The 16,862-nt window shown below is 41.7% G+C and overlaps 1 protein-coding gene across 2 annotated transcripts in view; it reads right to left on the bottom strand.

Moving 5' to 3' along the window:
- Nucleotides 1-3,117: 3,117 nt before the first annotated feature.
- sting1 (stimulator of interferon response cGAMP interactor 1) overlaps nucleotides 3,118-16,862 on the bottom strand; it is a 40,950-nt gene continuing 27,205 nt past the window's right edge. For both annotated transcript variants that reach the window (XM_033029457.1, XM_033029458.1), the window contains exons 5-7: nucleotides 12,561-12,799; nucleotides 11,054-11,240; nucleotides 3,118-3,445 (exon numbers count right to left, since the gene is read on the bottom strand). In XM_033029457.1, the coding sequence (XP_032885348.1) occupies nucleotides 3,246-3,445; nucleotides 11,054-11,240; nucleotides 12,561-12,799 (626 nt within the window). In that variant the 3' untranslated portion in view covers nucleotides 3,118-3,245. The remainder of the gene's footprint in view (nucleotides 3,446-11,053; nucleotides 11,241-12,560; nucleotides 12,800-16,862) is intronic.

Raw genomic sequence — 16,862 nt, 5'->3', positions numbered from 1 at the left:
GACTCAACCAAAATTATTTCTGAAATATAGGTCATAAACTGTGTGCAAAAATGCTCCAAAATAAGGCTCAGAATGCACCAGAGCATCTAAAATCCCAGACCCCGGACGCATGGGTCTTTCAGCTTCGCGCTTGTGATATGCGCTGCATGCACTTATTTCACATAAAATGTTTGTAATCCTGCCATTCCACCCCCCTTTTTGCAAAGCTTCGTTCGGGCCTGGTGTATAATATTTTTGACACTGTCATAGGCCTTTCTTACTTATGCTGTCACGAAGCATTGTAGTCTCTAAACAACACTTCAGTAATTTTCCTTGCCCTCCATTTCAGAATAATAATGTTTTAAGCCGATAACTCGACACTAGCACTGGTAATAAATAAAAAGCGATTTTCCAGCCCTTTTATCTCCTTGGCCACGCTTGGCTGTACATCGGTGTCAATCTGGAGGACTCTTCCATCTTCCTCTCGTCGTGGGGGTGGGGAATTGGGAGGGGCCTCACAAGTGGAATAGCCTAGGGCCTCTCTTAATCTAAATCCGGCCCTGGTCATGGGGGGAACTTACAAATTCTGTACAGACAACAACCGAGGGAAGGATTGAATCGGGGTCTCTGGCACTGTAATTCTACCGCTGCACCACCGTGCCGCCCTGTTTAAGTTAAGGGCACTTTAAATCCAACAGTTTACTAAAATCTTTAATGTGACTGATGCAAGTAAAAATGATCATTCACGTATTACCCCCTCAAATAGGAAATAAGAACCCCCATTTATATTTCCTATATCTCAGCATCTTTGTTTGCTTCAGCGAACTGCAGTCTCGGAAGTATGTTAAGTATCATATTACGGTCAAAGGAATCTGGCTTAAACATGCATTAACTTGTTGAGGTTGCACATTAACCAAGTGTTGATGGACAAACTTACTTACAATCAGCCATCCGTACCTATAGAAATCTAGCCAGAACTGTGAAACCGAGTGGCCACATATTGAAAGCATTATTACCTCAGGAGAAACAACCACCTGTTTCCTGCCTTTTTCCTGTCTATAGGCAGCAGACTCTGGGATCCTTGAGAAGTTTCTGAAAAGATCCAGGTTAAAAACAATTGATGGGATTGGCAAATATCCATTAGATTCAGCAGGTGGTCCACTCTTCAAAGGTCGCCAGTGAATTTGCATAAGATTCAACTTGCTAATAAAGCTGAGCCTGTCAGTCAACGTTATGACAGGTAAAGGGTAACCTTGGTTCATCCCCTGTCTACTTCCGGCATGCATCAATGGAGCTGCCCATTGTCATCTTCACATGGGCAGTAGAAACTAAATGTAACCAAGTTATTCAGATGGGGGAGATGAAAGTCCAGCTATATTGCTAAGCTCCACTGCAACTGCATTTCCTTGGAAAGTTTCTCAATTGTTGAAAGCCCACTCTGGAGTTATTATTATTTGGGCTAAGCATATTATTTATGCTGGTGCATGTTGCACAAATCAGAGTATAAAACCAGAGTCACAGTGCAGAGTGTGAGATGGGAAATCCCACCTCATGATGCTGATTACTCCACCATCCCCTGCCTCACAAAACACAAAGATCAATTGAAAGATACAATATGGTAACAGGCCCTTTGGCCCACTGGGTCCATGCCGACCATCAAAAATCCTTTCACACTCGATCTACGTTATCCCACATTCGCATCCACTTCCTACACGTTCGGGAGAATTTTCAAAGGACAATTAACTTACAAACCTGCACATCTTTGGATGTGGGAAGAAACCTGAGCACCCAAAGGAAACCCACAGGGAGAACATGCAAACTTCATACAGACAGCATCCATGGTCAGGATTGGACCCGTGTCTCCAGCGCTGTGAGGCAGCAGCTCTACCAGTTGTGCCACTGAGCTGCCCAAGAATGCAGCTCAGTGCAGAGATCAGCCCTCAACCCAGAAACAATTTGAGTCTCCATCCAGTTAGGCCAAGGAATCTACTCTTTTTTTCGTGTTTGTTAGCAGTTGAGAATAATGGAGGGAAATGTAAAGGTTAAAACCAGAAATCGCAAGGCAGGGATAGAGACAGAAGGAATTGCAGATGCTGGAATCTTGAGCAAAACACAAAGCGCTGGAGGAGCTCAGCAGGTCAGGCAGCATCTGTGGAGGTAATGGACAGTCAGATTCGGAAGATGGGTCCCAACCCAAAACATCTCCTGTCCATTCCTTCCACAGATGCTGCCTGCCCTGTAGAATCCTTCTAGCATTTTATATAGTGCACGGATACTGTAGAGTTCCCCATTAATAATCAACAAGATAACTTAACCAATAGCTCATTCCCACAGTAACCTGGACACAACCAATCAGATATTTCTTTATGTCCTATCCATCCCTTCTCTACCATGTTTGCATTTGAAAACTATCATGTTTCCCCTCTTTCTCACCCCACCTGACAAAGTTGTTTCAAGTTGAAATGTCTTCTTTCTCTACGTACAGCTGCTGCCCAATCTGAATGTCTATAGCACTTTCTTTTAACTGGTCAATGAACTTCTGCAATTTTTTTAATTTTCATGTAAAAGGTGAATTATTTATTGTCAGCTCGTTCCACAAATCCATATAAATCTGTTTCTTCTGAATACACAAATATTTATTATTGATTACCTTGTACTTATGACGAAGGTAGACAAAATGCTGGAGTAACTTAGCAGGACAGGCAGCATCTCTGGAGAGAAGGAATGGGTGACGTTTCGGGTCGAGGCCCTTCTTCAGACGGAATTGTATTTATGACCCTTTGTTTTGGAACATACTGATGTTGATTACAAACCAAAAAAACACAATAAATAATTAGACAGTAATGATTTAATTATATAATTTAAACATGAAGTTCCACTAACATGTGTAAATTGTAAAATCTTTATTATTGTATTTAAGACAGATAATCTTGATTTTTGCCATTAACCATGCATTAATTATCTGTTTGTGTGACTCATTATTCATAAATAAACTAATAAACCATCTTAGAAAGCTCCCCAATATACTCGGAAGGATAAGATTCCTGGATGTTATGAAGAAATATGGTTGAAACTGCTTGGCTTGTATTTGTGTTAAGCTGATGCACCAAAGATAATTACAAAAAACATGCAACATTTATTAACAGGCAAGAAAATATGTTATTTTTACTTCTTATTAAAAGCATCTGAGAATTTGCTTCCACTGAATTCTGTGTTAAGCTGATGCACCAAAGATAATTCCAAAAAACATGCAACATTTTTAATATTTAGTAGTTTTTGCTTTGTAAAGGTTGTGGATCATTAGCGTCGCTGATCAATAATGTTTGGTCACTAACCACTGAGTCATTTAATGTTTCGTCCCAAGTATTTTCCTCCGGTACTGTGTATTCAGTTTTCTCCTGCACCATATCGTTGAGGATCAGTGTTGATAAAAAATGAGAGTCCATATTTCTGTCCTGTGAATCATCTGAAATACAAAACATATATACTCATAACTGCAAAAAATCTGGAATAAATCAAGATATCATTTCAATCGATAATATTCTTTATTCCATGAAAAGTCAAATACCTATCCTTTCAAGCATTTTCCATGACTCTGGTATAGAATATAGTAACTTTATCTTTTATCTGTAAACTGTTGACAGCTTGATTGGATTCATGTATAGTCTTTGACTGGATAGGAGGCAAACAAAAGCTTTTCACTGTACCTCGGTGCATGTGACAATATTAAACTAAACTAAACTAATATAGTGCTTTGGCTTGCATGCAATCCAGTAAAATTATCATATAACCATAGTATGCAACAATTGAGTAGTGTAAAGAAAAAGATTTCTTCTGAGATAGTACCCAAAGAGTTGCCACATTTCTGGCACCATCTTTTAGCTTTCAAGAATCAGGTTATTAAAAAATAACAGGGGTTAGGGGGGAAGGCAGCAGAATGGGGTTGAGAAGGAAAAATAGATCAGCCAGGATTGAATGGCATAGACTTGACGGGCCGAATAGCCTAATTCTGCTCCTAGAACTTAGAAACTTTTGAGATATGGAGCCTTATCGTAGCATTGAAGGTCTGTTATCCTGGTGGTGGCACTGGATCGGTGATGTTGGGGTCGGCCTGGACTGGCAAAGATGTCGGTACCTACTACTGCCACTCCATGCAGCTGCTACAGGCTGCACCCGATCTGCGCACTCATTCTACTTCTGCGAGGCTTCTGTTTAATCTAGTATTAACCACTAGTTACATCAAATCATTTGTACTTATACCAGGGATATCTGCAGCTCCATTGTGGATGAATCTGTTGACCTTTTGGTCAATGGGCCAATGAAGATGGAAAGGGGAAAATATGTTCCAATGCCAGATGTAGATGATGAGGCCGTTCAGTTCAAGACATTAGAGATAGATACGTATCCACAAACATTCTTGCAAAGTACTAAGTGTTAGAGATGCCCGCACAACCTCTCAGACATTAAAAAGTAAACTTCAGGTTTTAAGTTTTTACGGCAGATTTTAATGTTAACTCAATTCAGTCTCTTACTGCAATTTTGTACTTAATTCATATTAAATATAATTGCTTAATTATAGTCATAGCACAGAAACAGGCCTGCCCATATGTGGCCCATATCCCTCTACACCTAAACCTAATCCATGTTGTACCTGACCAAATGTCTTTTAAATTATGTTATAATACCTGCCTCAATCTCCTCCTCTGGCAGCTTGTTTCATATACCCACCACCCTCCGTGTGAAGAAGTCGCCCTCAGGTTCCTATTAAATTTTTCCCCTCTCACCTTTAACCTATGCCCTCTGGTTCCTGATTCCCCTACTCATAAGATCACAAGTGATAGCAGCAGAATCAGGCCATTCGGCCCATTATTTCTACTCCACCATTCAATCATGGCTGATCTACCTCTTCCTCCAAGTAGACTTGATGGGCTGAATGACCTAATTCTGCTCCTATTACTTATGACATGACCTTATGATCTGTGTGGCCCCTGGTTTTGCATCTCCCTGCTAAAGGAAATGTCCTTCCTACTGGGGGTAAGCACAAAATGCTGGAGTAACTCAGCGGGTGAGGCAGTATCTATGGAGAGAAGGAATTGGTGACGTTTTGGGTTGAGACCAACTTGCTGATTAGGAAAATACCTTGCTGGTTCCCCTGTCAACATGGGTGCCTGTGAACTGCTTTCATGAAACATGGATCACATGCGCAGTTTGCAGTGAATGCATTAGCAAGATGAGAGAGGCACGTTTTTGAAATAGGAATGGACTCCAAATTATAGACATTTTGCGAACATTTGCAGACCATCGGATTGGAGTAATGTGTTGAATTTTTCAAGCCAGCTGGATTATAAAGAGGGAAGAATTCTGATGGTTCATATTTTGTATGCTCAATTGTTATGTGACCCGATACCTAAAGCATTTGTAATTCAAGAGGATAAACATGGTGAGTTGACTTATGGACTAGTCAAAAATGTAGGAAATTTAGGAGTGAGGGAAGCACGTATGACTTCACTCTCAGGAAGCCATTACAGTCAACTCCTGATTGACCAGCATTTGATTTACTAGCTTGTAGGCTAAACAAGGAAGTTTTCAAAGACACACCCTGGCTGTTAAAAAAAAGCACACATTTCCAGGCTTTAAAAACCTGCCACCAGAGAAATCAACAAAAATTCAACTGCAGAAAGAGTGCATTAACCATAATCAGTGATTTAACCTTAAGCTTCTAGTAATGTACAGTACACGGATTACCACCCTTAGGCAATCTGTTGTGGTCAAGAATGTTTTGCTACCGTTTCCAAGGAATGGAAGCTAGCCAAGCACAAAAAAAGGAGTGAAGAAGTGTGAAGAAAAGGTCGAATCGTCATCCATCCTTTTGACCCGATGAATAGCTCCAGCACTTTGTGTCTATCTTCGGTATAAACCAACATCTGCAGTTCCTTTCTACCCAAATTATTTTAACTGTGTGGGATGGGGGGAGGGCGCTATTGCACACCAGCTATCACACAGTCTTGACAAGACAAAGGCCAGGTCTAAAGACAGTAGTTGTAAGATGACTCAAGACTAGGGTTTACGTACAGATTTAGCAAACGCTTGTATGTGATCACACATTCAGCCACTAGGTAGCTGCATACTTTCACACACACACACACACACACACACACACACACACACACACACACACACACACACACACACACACACACACACACACACACACACACACACACACACACACACACACACACACACACACACACACACACACACACACACACACACACACACACACACACACACAAACACACACACACACACACACACACACACACACCTGGTAACAACATCTACAGACTGTTTCTCTGCCCCTCCCTTCCAGCTCCCTCCACCTTCTCAGCAAACTATACCGTGTCCCTTAATATAAAAATATAAATGCCTTAAATCCTACTGAGTAAATTAACCTTGAATTAACAGCTATGTTGGGTGGAGGTCCAACTTCCTTCTGATGAAGAGACCTCTTCTTATCTGTCACCTCCGTGCTTGTGAACTTGCCAGCTAGGTTGAACAGTATTCCTGCATCTACCCTGTCAACTTGTAGATTCCAATATGGTTTACATCCACAGGGAGAAGTGCAACAATTCAGTGACACGTCTGGTACAACTCCAGTCACTCTAATTCAATCTTGATCTCCAGTGCTGTTTGTATGGTGTTTAAACATTTTCCCTGTGACCGTGTGGGTTTCCTCCCACATTCTCAAGTTATGCAACTTGTTAGGTTAATTGGCCACTGCAAATCGCCCTAATGTGTAGCTCAATTATAGAAATAAAGACGCAGAGTGCTGCAGTGACTCAGAAGGTCAGGCAACTTTCTGGACGATGTAGATAGGCAACATTTCAGGGCGGGACCATACTTCAGACTACGACCTGACCTAAAACATTACCTATCCATGTATTCCAGAGATGCTGCCTAACCTGTTGAGTTACTCTGGCACTTGTGTTCTTTTTTGTAAACCAGCGTCTGCAGTTCCTTGTGTCTAGGTCAATGGTAGAATCTGGGGGAGGCTGATGGGAATTAGGTGAATAAAATGGGTTAGGGCAGAATTATTATAGACATAGATGTTTGAGGTCAGCATTGTCTCAATCGGCTGAAGGGCCGTCCTTGATAATGAAGTGCAGAGTTTAGATGAAATTTGCAACGCAGATGAAATTGGACTTTATCAAAAATGTTTACTGATTAAAGATGTTGATGAAGCCAAATAACACATTCCAGTGTGGCTGTGTATTGAAAATTGCTAAAACTCATGTGCAGTGCAAATAAGACTGGTTCATATAGGCCCTAATTCAGAGAGATTAGTAAAGCAAACAAAACGAATTGAAAGCAATTGAAAGTAGCGTGATTGGCATTTTCAAAGAGTGATTCAATAAGAAATGTGTTCCAAGTGCTCATAGATGGTTCTGTGTACATGAAAGTTGAGAACAGGTACAGAAAATAAATAAGCGAGTTCAGTATTCCGAAAAACGCAAGGAATCATGGGATTTGTCAAAGGTCATTCTTGATAAACATTCTTGGCAGATGTGCTGCTGCATGTGTACAAACCTGCGTTTCATCTCTAGTCAGGATCGAACCCGGGTCTCCGGCGCTGCAAGCGCTGTTGAATTGCTACTTTGACCGTCCCCGTCTCCTCCTGAGTGTCCCATCCTTGTCCGGCGGCGGCCGGAGATGTTCGGGGTGACCTTGGACAGACGGGAAACTAGCCCGGAACAGTGGCGGCCCAGGCTTACAGCCAGCGCGGAGAAGAAGCGCTAACTCCAGCTCAACTCTGCCTGTCCTGCCGGGTTAACCGATACCCCTGACCTGACGGGACACCGGCCCAGAGCAGTGGCAGCCCAGGCTTACAGCCAGCACAGAGACGAAGTGCTAACTCCACTGCTCCAGGCCAGTGTCCCGGAGTTGGAGTTAGCGTTTCATCGCCGCGATGGCTGTAATGTAATTCGGGCCACTGTCGCGTCAGTTAAGGGTCACCCCGGACATCTCCGGCCACCTCCAGTCAGGGATGGGACACTCGGGAAGGGATGGGGATGGTCTAGTAGCAATTCAACAGCGCTTGCAGCGCCGGAGACCCAGGTTCGATCATGACTACGGATGAAACGCAGGTCTGTATACATGCAGCAGCACAGCTGCCGAGAATGTTTATCGCGAGTGACCTATGACCTGGGCATGCGCAGTCGGAATACGGAACTCGCTTATTTAAAAGGATATTAGAATATTGTGCATTACAAATAGAGAACTAGAATAAGAGAGGTTAGAAGTTAGGCTTCAGTCATGCAAGGGGACCACATCAGATGCAGTGCCAGACGTTTTGGACACATATGCATGATTCTGGTGAATCAACACATTGTTCCTCAGTCCTGGAAAGAATGGATGTGGAGAGGATGTTTCCTCTAGTGAGAGTGTCTAGGACCAGAGGACATAGCCTCAGAATTTAAGGATGTTCCTTTTGGAAGGAGATGAGGAGGAATTTATTTAGTCGGAGGGTGGTGAATCTGTGGAATTCATTGCCACAGAAGGTTGTGGAGGCTGTCAATGGTTATTTTAAAGGCTGAGATGGATAGATTCTTGATTGGTGCTGGTGTCAGGGGTTATGGTAGAAGGCAGGAGAATGGGGTTAAGAGGGAACGGTAGATCAGCCATGATTGAAATGCGGAGTAGACTGGATGGGTCAAATGGCCCTATTCTGTTCCTATCACTTGAACATGAATTTATGCAGATTTGATTCACCACAATCATTCTTGGACTCCTAAAAGGTTAAATTAATGAGAGAGATTATTAAAGTGAAGGTTGTCGTTGCTGGAAATTAATAAGATTACCGGATAAACTGATTATGTTTTCAAGATAATAAGGGGAACAATTAAACTGGATGCAAACTACTTCCACTGCATGATAAACAGAAAATGCAGGAAACACTTAGCAGGTCAGGCTGCATCTGTGGGGAGAGAAACACTGTTTGTCCTAACTCTGTTTCTCTTCCCACGGATGTAGCCTAAGTGTTTCCAGCATTTTCTGTTTATCATGCGGTGGAAGTACTTTGCTTCCAGTCTATTTGTTCCCTTTATTATCTTGAAAATATAATCAGTTTATCCAGTAATCTTCATAGTTTCCAGCAACTGATATTTTTTGATTGTCAACTACTTCCACTGCTTGGGGAATCCAGGCCAAGGGGACATTGTGTAAAAATTAAAGACAGGCTTTTGGAGTGAAGATAAACACAAAGTGCTAGAGTAACTCAACAGGTCAGGCAGCATCTATGGAGATAAAGGATGGGTGACGTTTTAGGTTGGGACCCTTCTTTTGGAAGAGAAGTTGGGAATCACGTTCACATGCAGAGGGTAGAGGGAGTCTGTAACACTTTTCCAAAAACAGTTTAAAAAATGTAATGTTTTCAAATGACCTTGGATTTTGAAATGGATCTATTTAATAACACAACATATGAAGTAATAATTGGTAACAGGTGGCTACATGGAGACCGGACAGGAATTTGCCTATGTTACTGAGCGGTTAAATAAAAAGTTTGAGGGTTTAATTAACGTACTCCTACCCTTCTTCTTGTTCAAGATGGAAGAGCATTAATCTGTTGTCCAAAGAGTTCTGTAGGTGGAACTCATGAAACAATGTCCATGCCCGCATTTGACTTGCTGCTATTAGTCAAGTTAAGTCAATTCACTTTTATTACTCTAGCACATTTCAAAAACAACTCTCGTTGGCCATAGTGCTTTACAATTGGTGAGGTACTAACGTTATACAACATTGGTTCATAGACCAATATTGTCTTTGTATTAAGGTTCATAGGGGCTGGACTCCCAGAGATACTGGTCCCTACCTATATATCACTTCACCTCACCTCGAGTTAGTCTAACTGGCAATGGACAGGATGTAGCCAGAGATAATGATGGAAGAGTGAACCACGGTCTGCAAATTGTGATGTTTGAATTAGACTACATAGGTGGTTAGTCTAGAGAATAACTCTCCCAATTTAGACAGTGGTGCCCAGATGTATGTGAAATAGACTTTCTAAGATCAACTCAATTGGGAGGGACTATGTTGTGCTGCATTTGGTTGATGCCCATTGGCACATTTTGTTTAGTTTAGTTAAAAGATACAGTGTGGAAACAGGCCCTTCTGCCCGCCGAGTCCGTGCCGACCGGCGATCCCTGCACATTAACACTATCCTACACACACTGGGGATAATTTATACTTGTACCAAGCCAATTAACCTACAAACCTGTACGTCTTTGTATCTTTCTTTTTAAAATAATAGTAACATAACATCATATGACTCGCTGGACCACTTCAGGGGTGTTACAATAGGAATAAAGATCAAGACTAAGACACCAGACCAAGTAAGTCTGACAGATCTCTCCTGAAGGTCAAAATGAACCAGATGTATTTTTCTGATATTCGAATAGATGGTGTTCATTGTTAATGGGACAATTTGTTTTATTTAAATTTCAAATCATTCACCAACTTTAGATTCAAGCTTCCAGGTTGAAGATTACAGCTTTCATGGATTTGAACTCTGGTCTGCAGATTGTTAGTTCAGCCTCTGGATTTAGAGGAAAGCAGAGCACCCAGACAAAACCACATGATCACAGTGAGAACGTGCAAACTCCACACAGTCAGCATCCGAGGTCAGGATTGAACGTGTCCTGTCCTGGTTGGGTCTCTAGCTCTTTGTGGCAGCAGTTCTACCTGCAACGCCACATTATATAAAACCATTTGAGCAGCTGTGTATTTGTCAGGTAATTTAAAATAATGTACCATCCGTGGGGCTTCAGAAATATAAAAAAAGTGCAGCTATTAGAAATCCAGAGGCATGGTTATATTCTGCTCATCTGTTAACATTTTTGGCCGAGGGATTTGTGCATTAAAGTAATTCATCTCCTTCACCCAGCAAAATTTGCATGCACAACATAAAAAAAGTGTTTTGGACTGATTTATACATTGGCGTGTGCAAATTGTTAAAGCCTTGTGGCTCAATTGATTGAATCAAACAAAACCGTATATACAAACAGTGGCAACATACCATCATATGGAATTAATTTGAAGAAGCCTGCACAATCTTGAGAGTTGTTGAGAATAAGGTCCAAGGTGACGTAGAAAAGCTTGGCCTGCTCCACTCGCTGCTCCTTGCTGAAGGCTGCAGTGGCATCATTGGACATTTCAAACAGGGACCGCAGAGGTGTGGCGTATTCAAGGATGCAGTGATGACGCTAAGATAGAGCAGGATGGAATATTAATGTTACATGTAAACTAAAGGAGCAAAAATTAAATAAACTGCTTTGTATAGAAGGCTTATGGGTCAAACGTAGGCAAATGGGACTTGCTTAGAGGCGGCATGTTGGTCAGCATGGAGGAGGAGGAGGAGGAGGGCCAAAAGGCCTGTTTTCATGCTGTATGACTCGAAACATATTAAATATAGTTTTAGTTTTTTTTAGGTTTAGAGATACAGAATGGAAACAAGCCCGAGTCCAGGCCGACCATCGTTCACCTGTCTACACTAGTTCCATGTTATCCCACTTTCTCATCCACTCCCTCTACATTAGAAGGCAATTAACTTACAAACCCAAATGTCTGTGAGATGTGGGAGGAAAGCAGAGCACCCAGACAAAACCACATGGTCACAGTGAGAACGTGCAAACTCCACATAGTCAGCATCCGAGGTCAGGATTGAACGTGGGTCTCTGGCTCTGTGAGGCAACAGTTCTACCTGTAACGCCACCTTATATAAAACCATTTGAGCAGCTGTATATTTGTTTATTCATCTAAAGCCATTTCTGAATGTATTCAGTAAAAAATAATGCTCTGGTCATGATCTTTCACTTAAAATCCACCAGATCCACAGATCAGCTTAGGACATGAGAACCTCAGAATTCCTGAGCACAGACTGAGGTCCAGCCTTATGCTCTAGTTCATTGCAATTCAGCAGAGCAGCAAGGACAGGCTTAAACACACAGTGCTGGAGTAACTGAGCAAGTCATGCAGCATCTCTGGAGAATATGGATAGATGATGTTTCAGATCGGAACCCTTCTTCAGACTGTAGTTGGGAGGGCAGGTTGGGGGGAGGAAACTGAAGGTAGGAAAAGGCCAGAAAAGGCAACAAATGACCAAGGAAGGGCGGAGCCCTTATGGCCCATTGTTGGTTGGGGAAGAGGTGATAATGAAGGGATGCAAGATGCGAACAGTGGAGCTGGTAGGATGAATAGGGGGGGGGGGGGGGGGGGGGGGGGGAGAGAAAAAGGGAATGCAGGGGTTACTTGAAATTAGAAAAATCTAAGTTCATATGACTGGGATGTAAGTTGCCCTAGTGAAATATAAGGTGCTGTTCCTCCAATTTGCGCGTGGCCTTACTCTGACAGTGGAGGAGACCCAAAACAGAAAAGTCAGTTTGAAAACGGGGAGGGGAGTGAAAATGTTTGTCCCAGTCCAAGTCAATGTAGAACAACACAAAAATGTTTACTGGAATATCCTTTGGAAATCACTCCCTGAATGCAAATGACAATTCGTTATTATTAAGAAATCCATCCTGTACCTTTTTGTGTTCATCATAAATTGAATAAATGCTGTTCTTGTAACTTCTTCCTCTTATCCCTGCTCTGTCAATGCGGAGCTCAGGTAGATTGTCAAAAAAATGTATCCTATTGTCCATCTTTTCGAATTTGTCATAAACTTTACAGCTGAATGGAATGAGGATATACAACTTCCAGGTTCCTTTTAATTCGGGTGAAGTTTTCGCTAAACGGCGATAATCCTGTATTCTTTCTTCCAGGGCTGATAATACAACACAACAGCGTTAAATTAACCAGTATCCAAAAACAAAAAATAGCAATATACATTTGTGAATTGACATGTCATTTTAAATTAAAAGTGAAGTCAGAAATGATGAGTTCATTGTCGCCCATTAAGACCATTTCATTTAACCATTGCAACTGCCGAATTACCACCACTTATCCACTCATTAGGAGCAATTTACAATGGCCAATTCACCTACCCGCAAATATCTGGGCGGAAACCAGAGCACCACGTAAAAATTCATGTGGATATGGGCAAACTGCATACACAAATACACACAGCACTGGAGATCAGGATTGAAACTGGGTCATGGAAGCTATGAAGCAGCAATTTAACCAACTGTGCTATCTCTTCAAAATGATTTGAATGCATTGTAGGCTGTAAAAGTGAGGCTCACATTCTCTTGTTTTTTTTATTTTGAATGAACAGACCTCCACGGCTGAATTGGATTTGGATGGATTTGCTACTTGCAAATACTGTCATGATTCTTATGGACGTAAACATGACTGGAATTTGAATTGACTATAAGAGTCAGATGAACAGTGTGCCCAGAATAAAAAAATAACAACACCTACTTTAATATAGATGGCAGAGTGATCAGATAACCCACAAACATAACTGTGCCCTTCAACAGCAGAATATGGAAAGTTGGAATTTATGAAAGCAACATTTTAAATCTCAAGCAAGATAAAATCCTTGATCAATCCCCTCTCATGTGAAAATATGGTGATCATCTCCATTTAGTTAACAAATTTCAAATAATCTACTTCCAGTCATGCACTAGATGGACATCTGTGTCAGTAACCAAATAATAGAAGCCCATGCAGCAAGCAAAGAGGTATGAACCTTGATCGGTCAGAAGATTTTTAGAATCCAGGCCTTGCCCCAATATTGTATCCGTGACCTGAATGGCATAGGTGATGCAAGATTGACTGGCCTTGTCAGCAAGAAAGCATGTCATTTTGCCTGTCAGCAAGCAGATTGGTGAATCTGATGTTAAATAGTATCAAGCAGAATGACCAGAGGCTGATGTGAAACTGGTCAAAGACACTTTTTAGTTTAGTTTAGAGATACAGCATGGAAACAGGCCCTTTGGCCCATCAAGTCCACGCCGACCAGTAATCATCCCATACACGTTCTATCTTGCAACACTAGGAGCAATTTACCTAAGCCAATTAGCCTACAAACCTGTAAGTCTTTGGAATGTGGGAGGAAACTGGAGCACCTGGAGAAAACCCACAGAGTTGCAAGGAGAACGTTCAAGGTTCATACAGACAGCATCCCATATTCAGGATCGAACCCGGGTCTCTGGCGCTGTAAGGCAGCAACTCTACCACTGCGCCACCGTGCCTCACAGATGCTTCTTTTTGTTGATAGTTAACAACCTCTCTGAACATAATCAGGGGAAATATTAGCATGTAAAAATGCACCTCCCTCTGACGTATCAAAGTCAACAAAGGATAGCTAACCATCATGGTAATGGAGTCCAATTGATGGAGCACCTGATTTTGTCTTCTCCATTAATTTCTAATGTTTGGGACAATAAATGCTGTCACTGCTGTTTGTTCCCCACCCCAAGAATGAATAGCAATGTGGTGGCAAATAAAATGGCAAAAAAAAAACCCCATACAAATCAGGAGCCTATCCCAAAGACATGTGCGTTTGTAGGTTAACTGGCCTGTGTAAAAGTGTTCATAAATTAAACCAAGGAAGTTCAAGAGACAATGTAGTGAGAAAATCTCTGAATAATTTGCTGTTGAATTGTAAAGTGCTATACTTCATGGATATGTTAAATCGTATTCTAAAACAGATTCTAATTTTAAATATTTTACTTATGGCAGAGATTCATCAAGTACCTTGCTCCTATTAGTAGTGTATCAGCACAATTTGAATACTGTAGACACCTCAGTGCTGGAAATACAGTTGTTTATAAATAATACAATAAATCTATTACATCTAAAGTACAATTAATACCAAAATAACCACAAATTTATTTTTCTCTTTCTGTGCTTTATTATCTATATTAATAAAAGTATTTTCTTGACCACTTCCTATTGTTCAGTATATTGATTTTAGATAAAACACTGCCACTTACGGCTGTGGATTTTGGCCATCTTACTCAGAGTCCCCCTCCACTGCGCAGGACAAGAGGATTTTTCCCATCGATGAAAAATAAAAAAGTTATTAGTGTTTAAAAAATGTTGAGATTCTCTCTCCTGAAGGCTACGCCCCTTCCGGAGTGACTACAAAACCTGGAAGTGTTGAGTGCCTCAGTCAGTCTCTACAAGATGGGGGAGCGAGAGGGTCATGTCTCTGAGTCTGAGCTGTGAATAACACAGAACACCTGTCTACTAAACTGTGAGTGGTTTTACTGACCTGTCAGTGCCCTTAATGTGGTTAGAAAATATAGTTTGGAAATGCTAAAACTGTGTTGCCTTTGGTTTGGAAATGCTGAAGTTGTGTTGCCTTTGGTTTTGAAATGCGAAAGCTGCGTTGCCTTTGGTTTGGAAATGCTAAAGCTGTGTTGCCTAATTAAAGTTGCCTTGCCTAATTAAAGTTGCCTTGCCTAATTAAAGTTGCCTTGCCTTCTATATAATTAAAAGTCTAATCTTGACCACTTCCTGTTTGCGCTTTATATTGATTTTAGAAAAAACGCTACCACGTACGGCTGTGATTTTTGGCCATCTTACTCAGTCCCCCTCCGCTCATCAGGTGTCGAGGATTTTTCCCATCGATGAAAAATAAAAGTGTTATTAGTGTTTAAAAAATGTTGAGATTATCTCGCCTGTCAATCACTCCATGAAGGCCACGCCCCCTTCGGGTGGGAGGGACTATAAAATCCAGAAGTGTGGGCTTGGCTCAGTCTCTGCAAGATGGAGGAGGGAGAAGTCACGACTCGCTGTCTTTAGTGGCCTTGCACCCTACTTGAAATGGTATGAAACTGCACTTGAATTTGGTGGCCTTGCACCCTGCTTGAAATGGAATTTCAAGGAATAGCCGTGGGTCAACTGCCAGCCTACTAGCCGTGAGTGAGTGAGCTGACAGCACAACAGGCTTGAGTGACTGAGCCGCCAGCCCAAAAATCCATTTAGCCCACAATGTCCATACTAGCCCTCTGGAAATCAATCCCTTCAGCCCACAACACCCATACGAGCGCTCCTGAAAGCCTGGCCACCAATATTGGAATTGGTGGAGAGGTGGAATATTGTGTTGGGGGACCAACCCTACCGTGTGATGCTGGGCCCCACTTAGTCTAGTATCTTATAAAGGTGCCTCACCTTTAACTTTCCTGTGTTTAATGGCTGATAATATAAATGCTTCAAACCATCCAACATGCTTTGTAAATTATATGTTGTCAACTAGTGAAGACATCATTCTTTTGATCCTGGTTTCTCACTCTACATATCTATACAGCTGATTCCCTAGCTTCTTTTTATTCTTGTTGGGAAGTATACAGGGGTAAAATTTCCACCACTGACTTAATGGAATATTACATGATTGTTGGTCTGAACATCATCCATGTGACTGAGGTAACCTTTCTTAAATCCAGCAGTGCATACAAATTGTTATCTAATACAAGATAATTGGCAGAAACAGATAGAGAAATTGCCTGAAGATCTTATGAACTCCTCTTGCATAATTGCCTACCCTTTCCTGGTCACTGACTTTTCCATTACATTTGCTACCTGTTGTTGAGATTTCTGTGAATCAGAAGTCTCTTAAAGTATGTGCTGTGTTGAGACTAGTTATTCCTCCAACAATCTGTTTCAAGAAATATTGCCTATCATTAGTTTGCCAATACAATGCAGTGTCCTAATCACTCTGCCTATTGTTGTATTGATTGCAAATCCTTTTCCTTTTTATTTCCACAGAGACCGCTCCCTCCGTAACTCCCTGGTCAATTTGTCCCTTCCCACCCAAACCACCCCATCCCCTGGTACTTTCCCTTGCAACCGCAGGAGATGCTACACTTGTCGCTTTACCTGCCCCCTCGACTCCATCCAAGGACCCTAGCAGTCTTTCCAGGTGAGACAAAGTTCAT

This window comes from Amblyraja radiata, chromosome 11 (assembly GCF_010909765.2).
Source record: "Amblyraja radiata isolate CabotCenter1 chromosome 11, sAmbRad1.1.pri, whole genome shotgun sequence".
NCBI lineage: Eukaryota > Metazoa > Chordata > Chondrichthyes > Rajiformes > Rajidae > Amblyraja > Amblyraja radiata.
The sequence above is the reverse complement of the archived record's forward strand: the minus strand, read 5'-3'. Positions and strand labels throughout refer to the sequence as shown.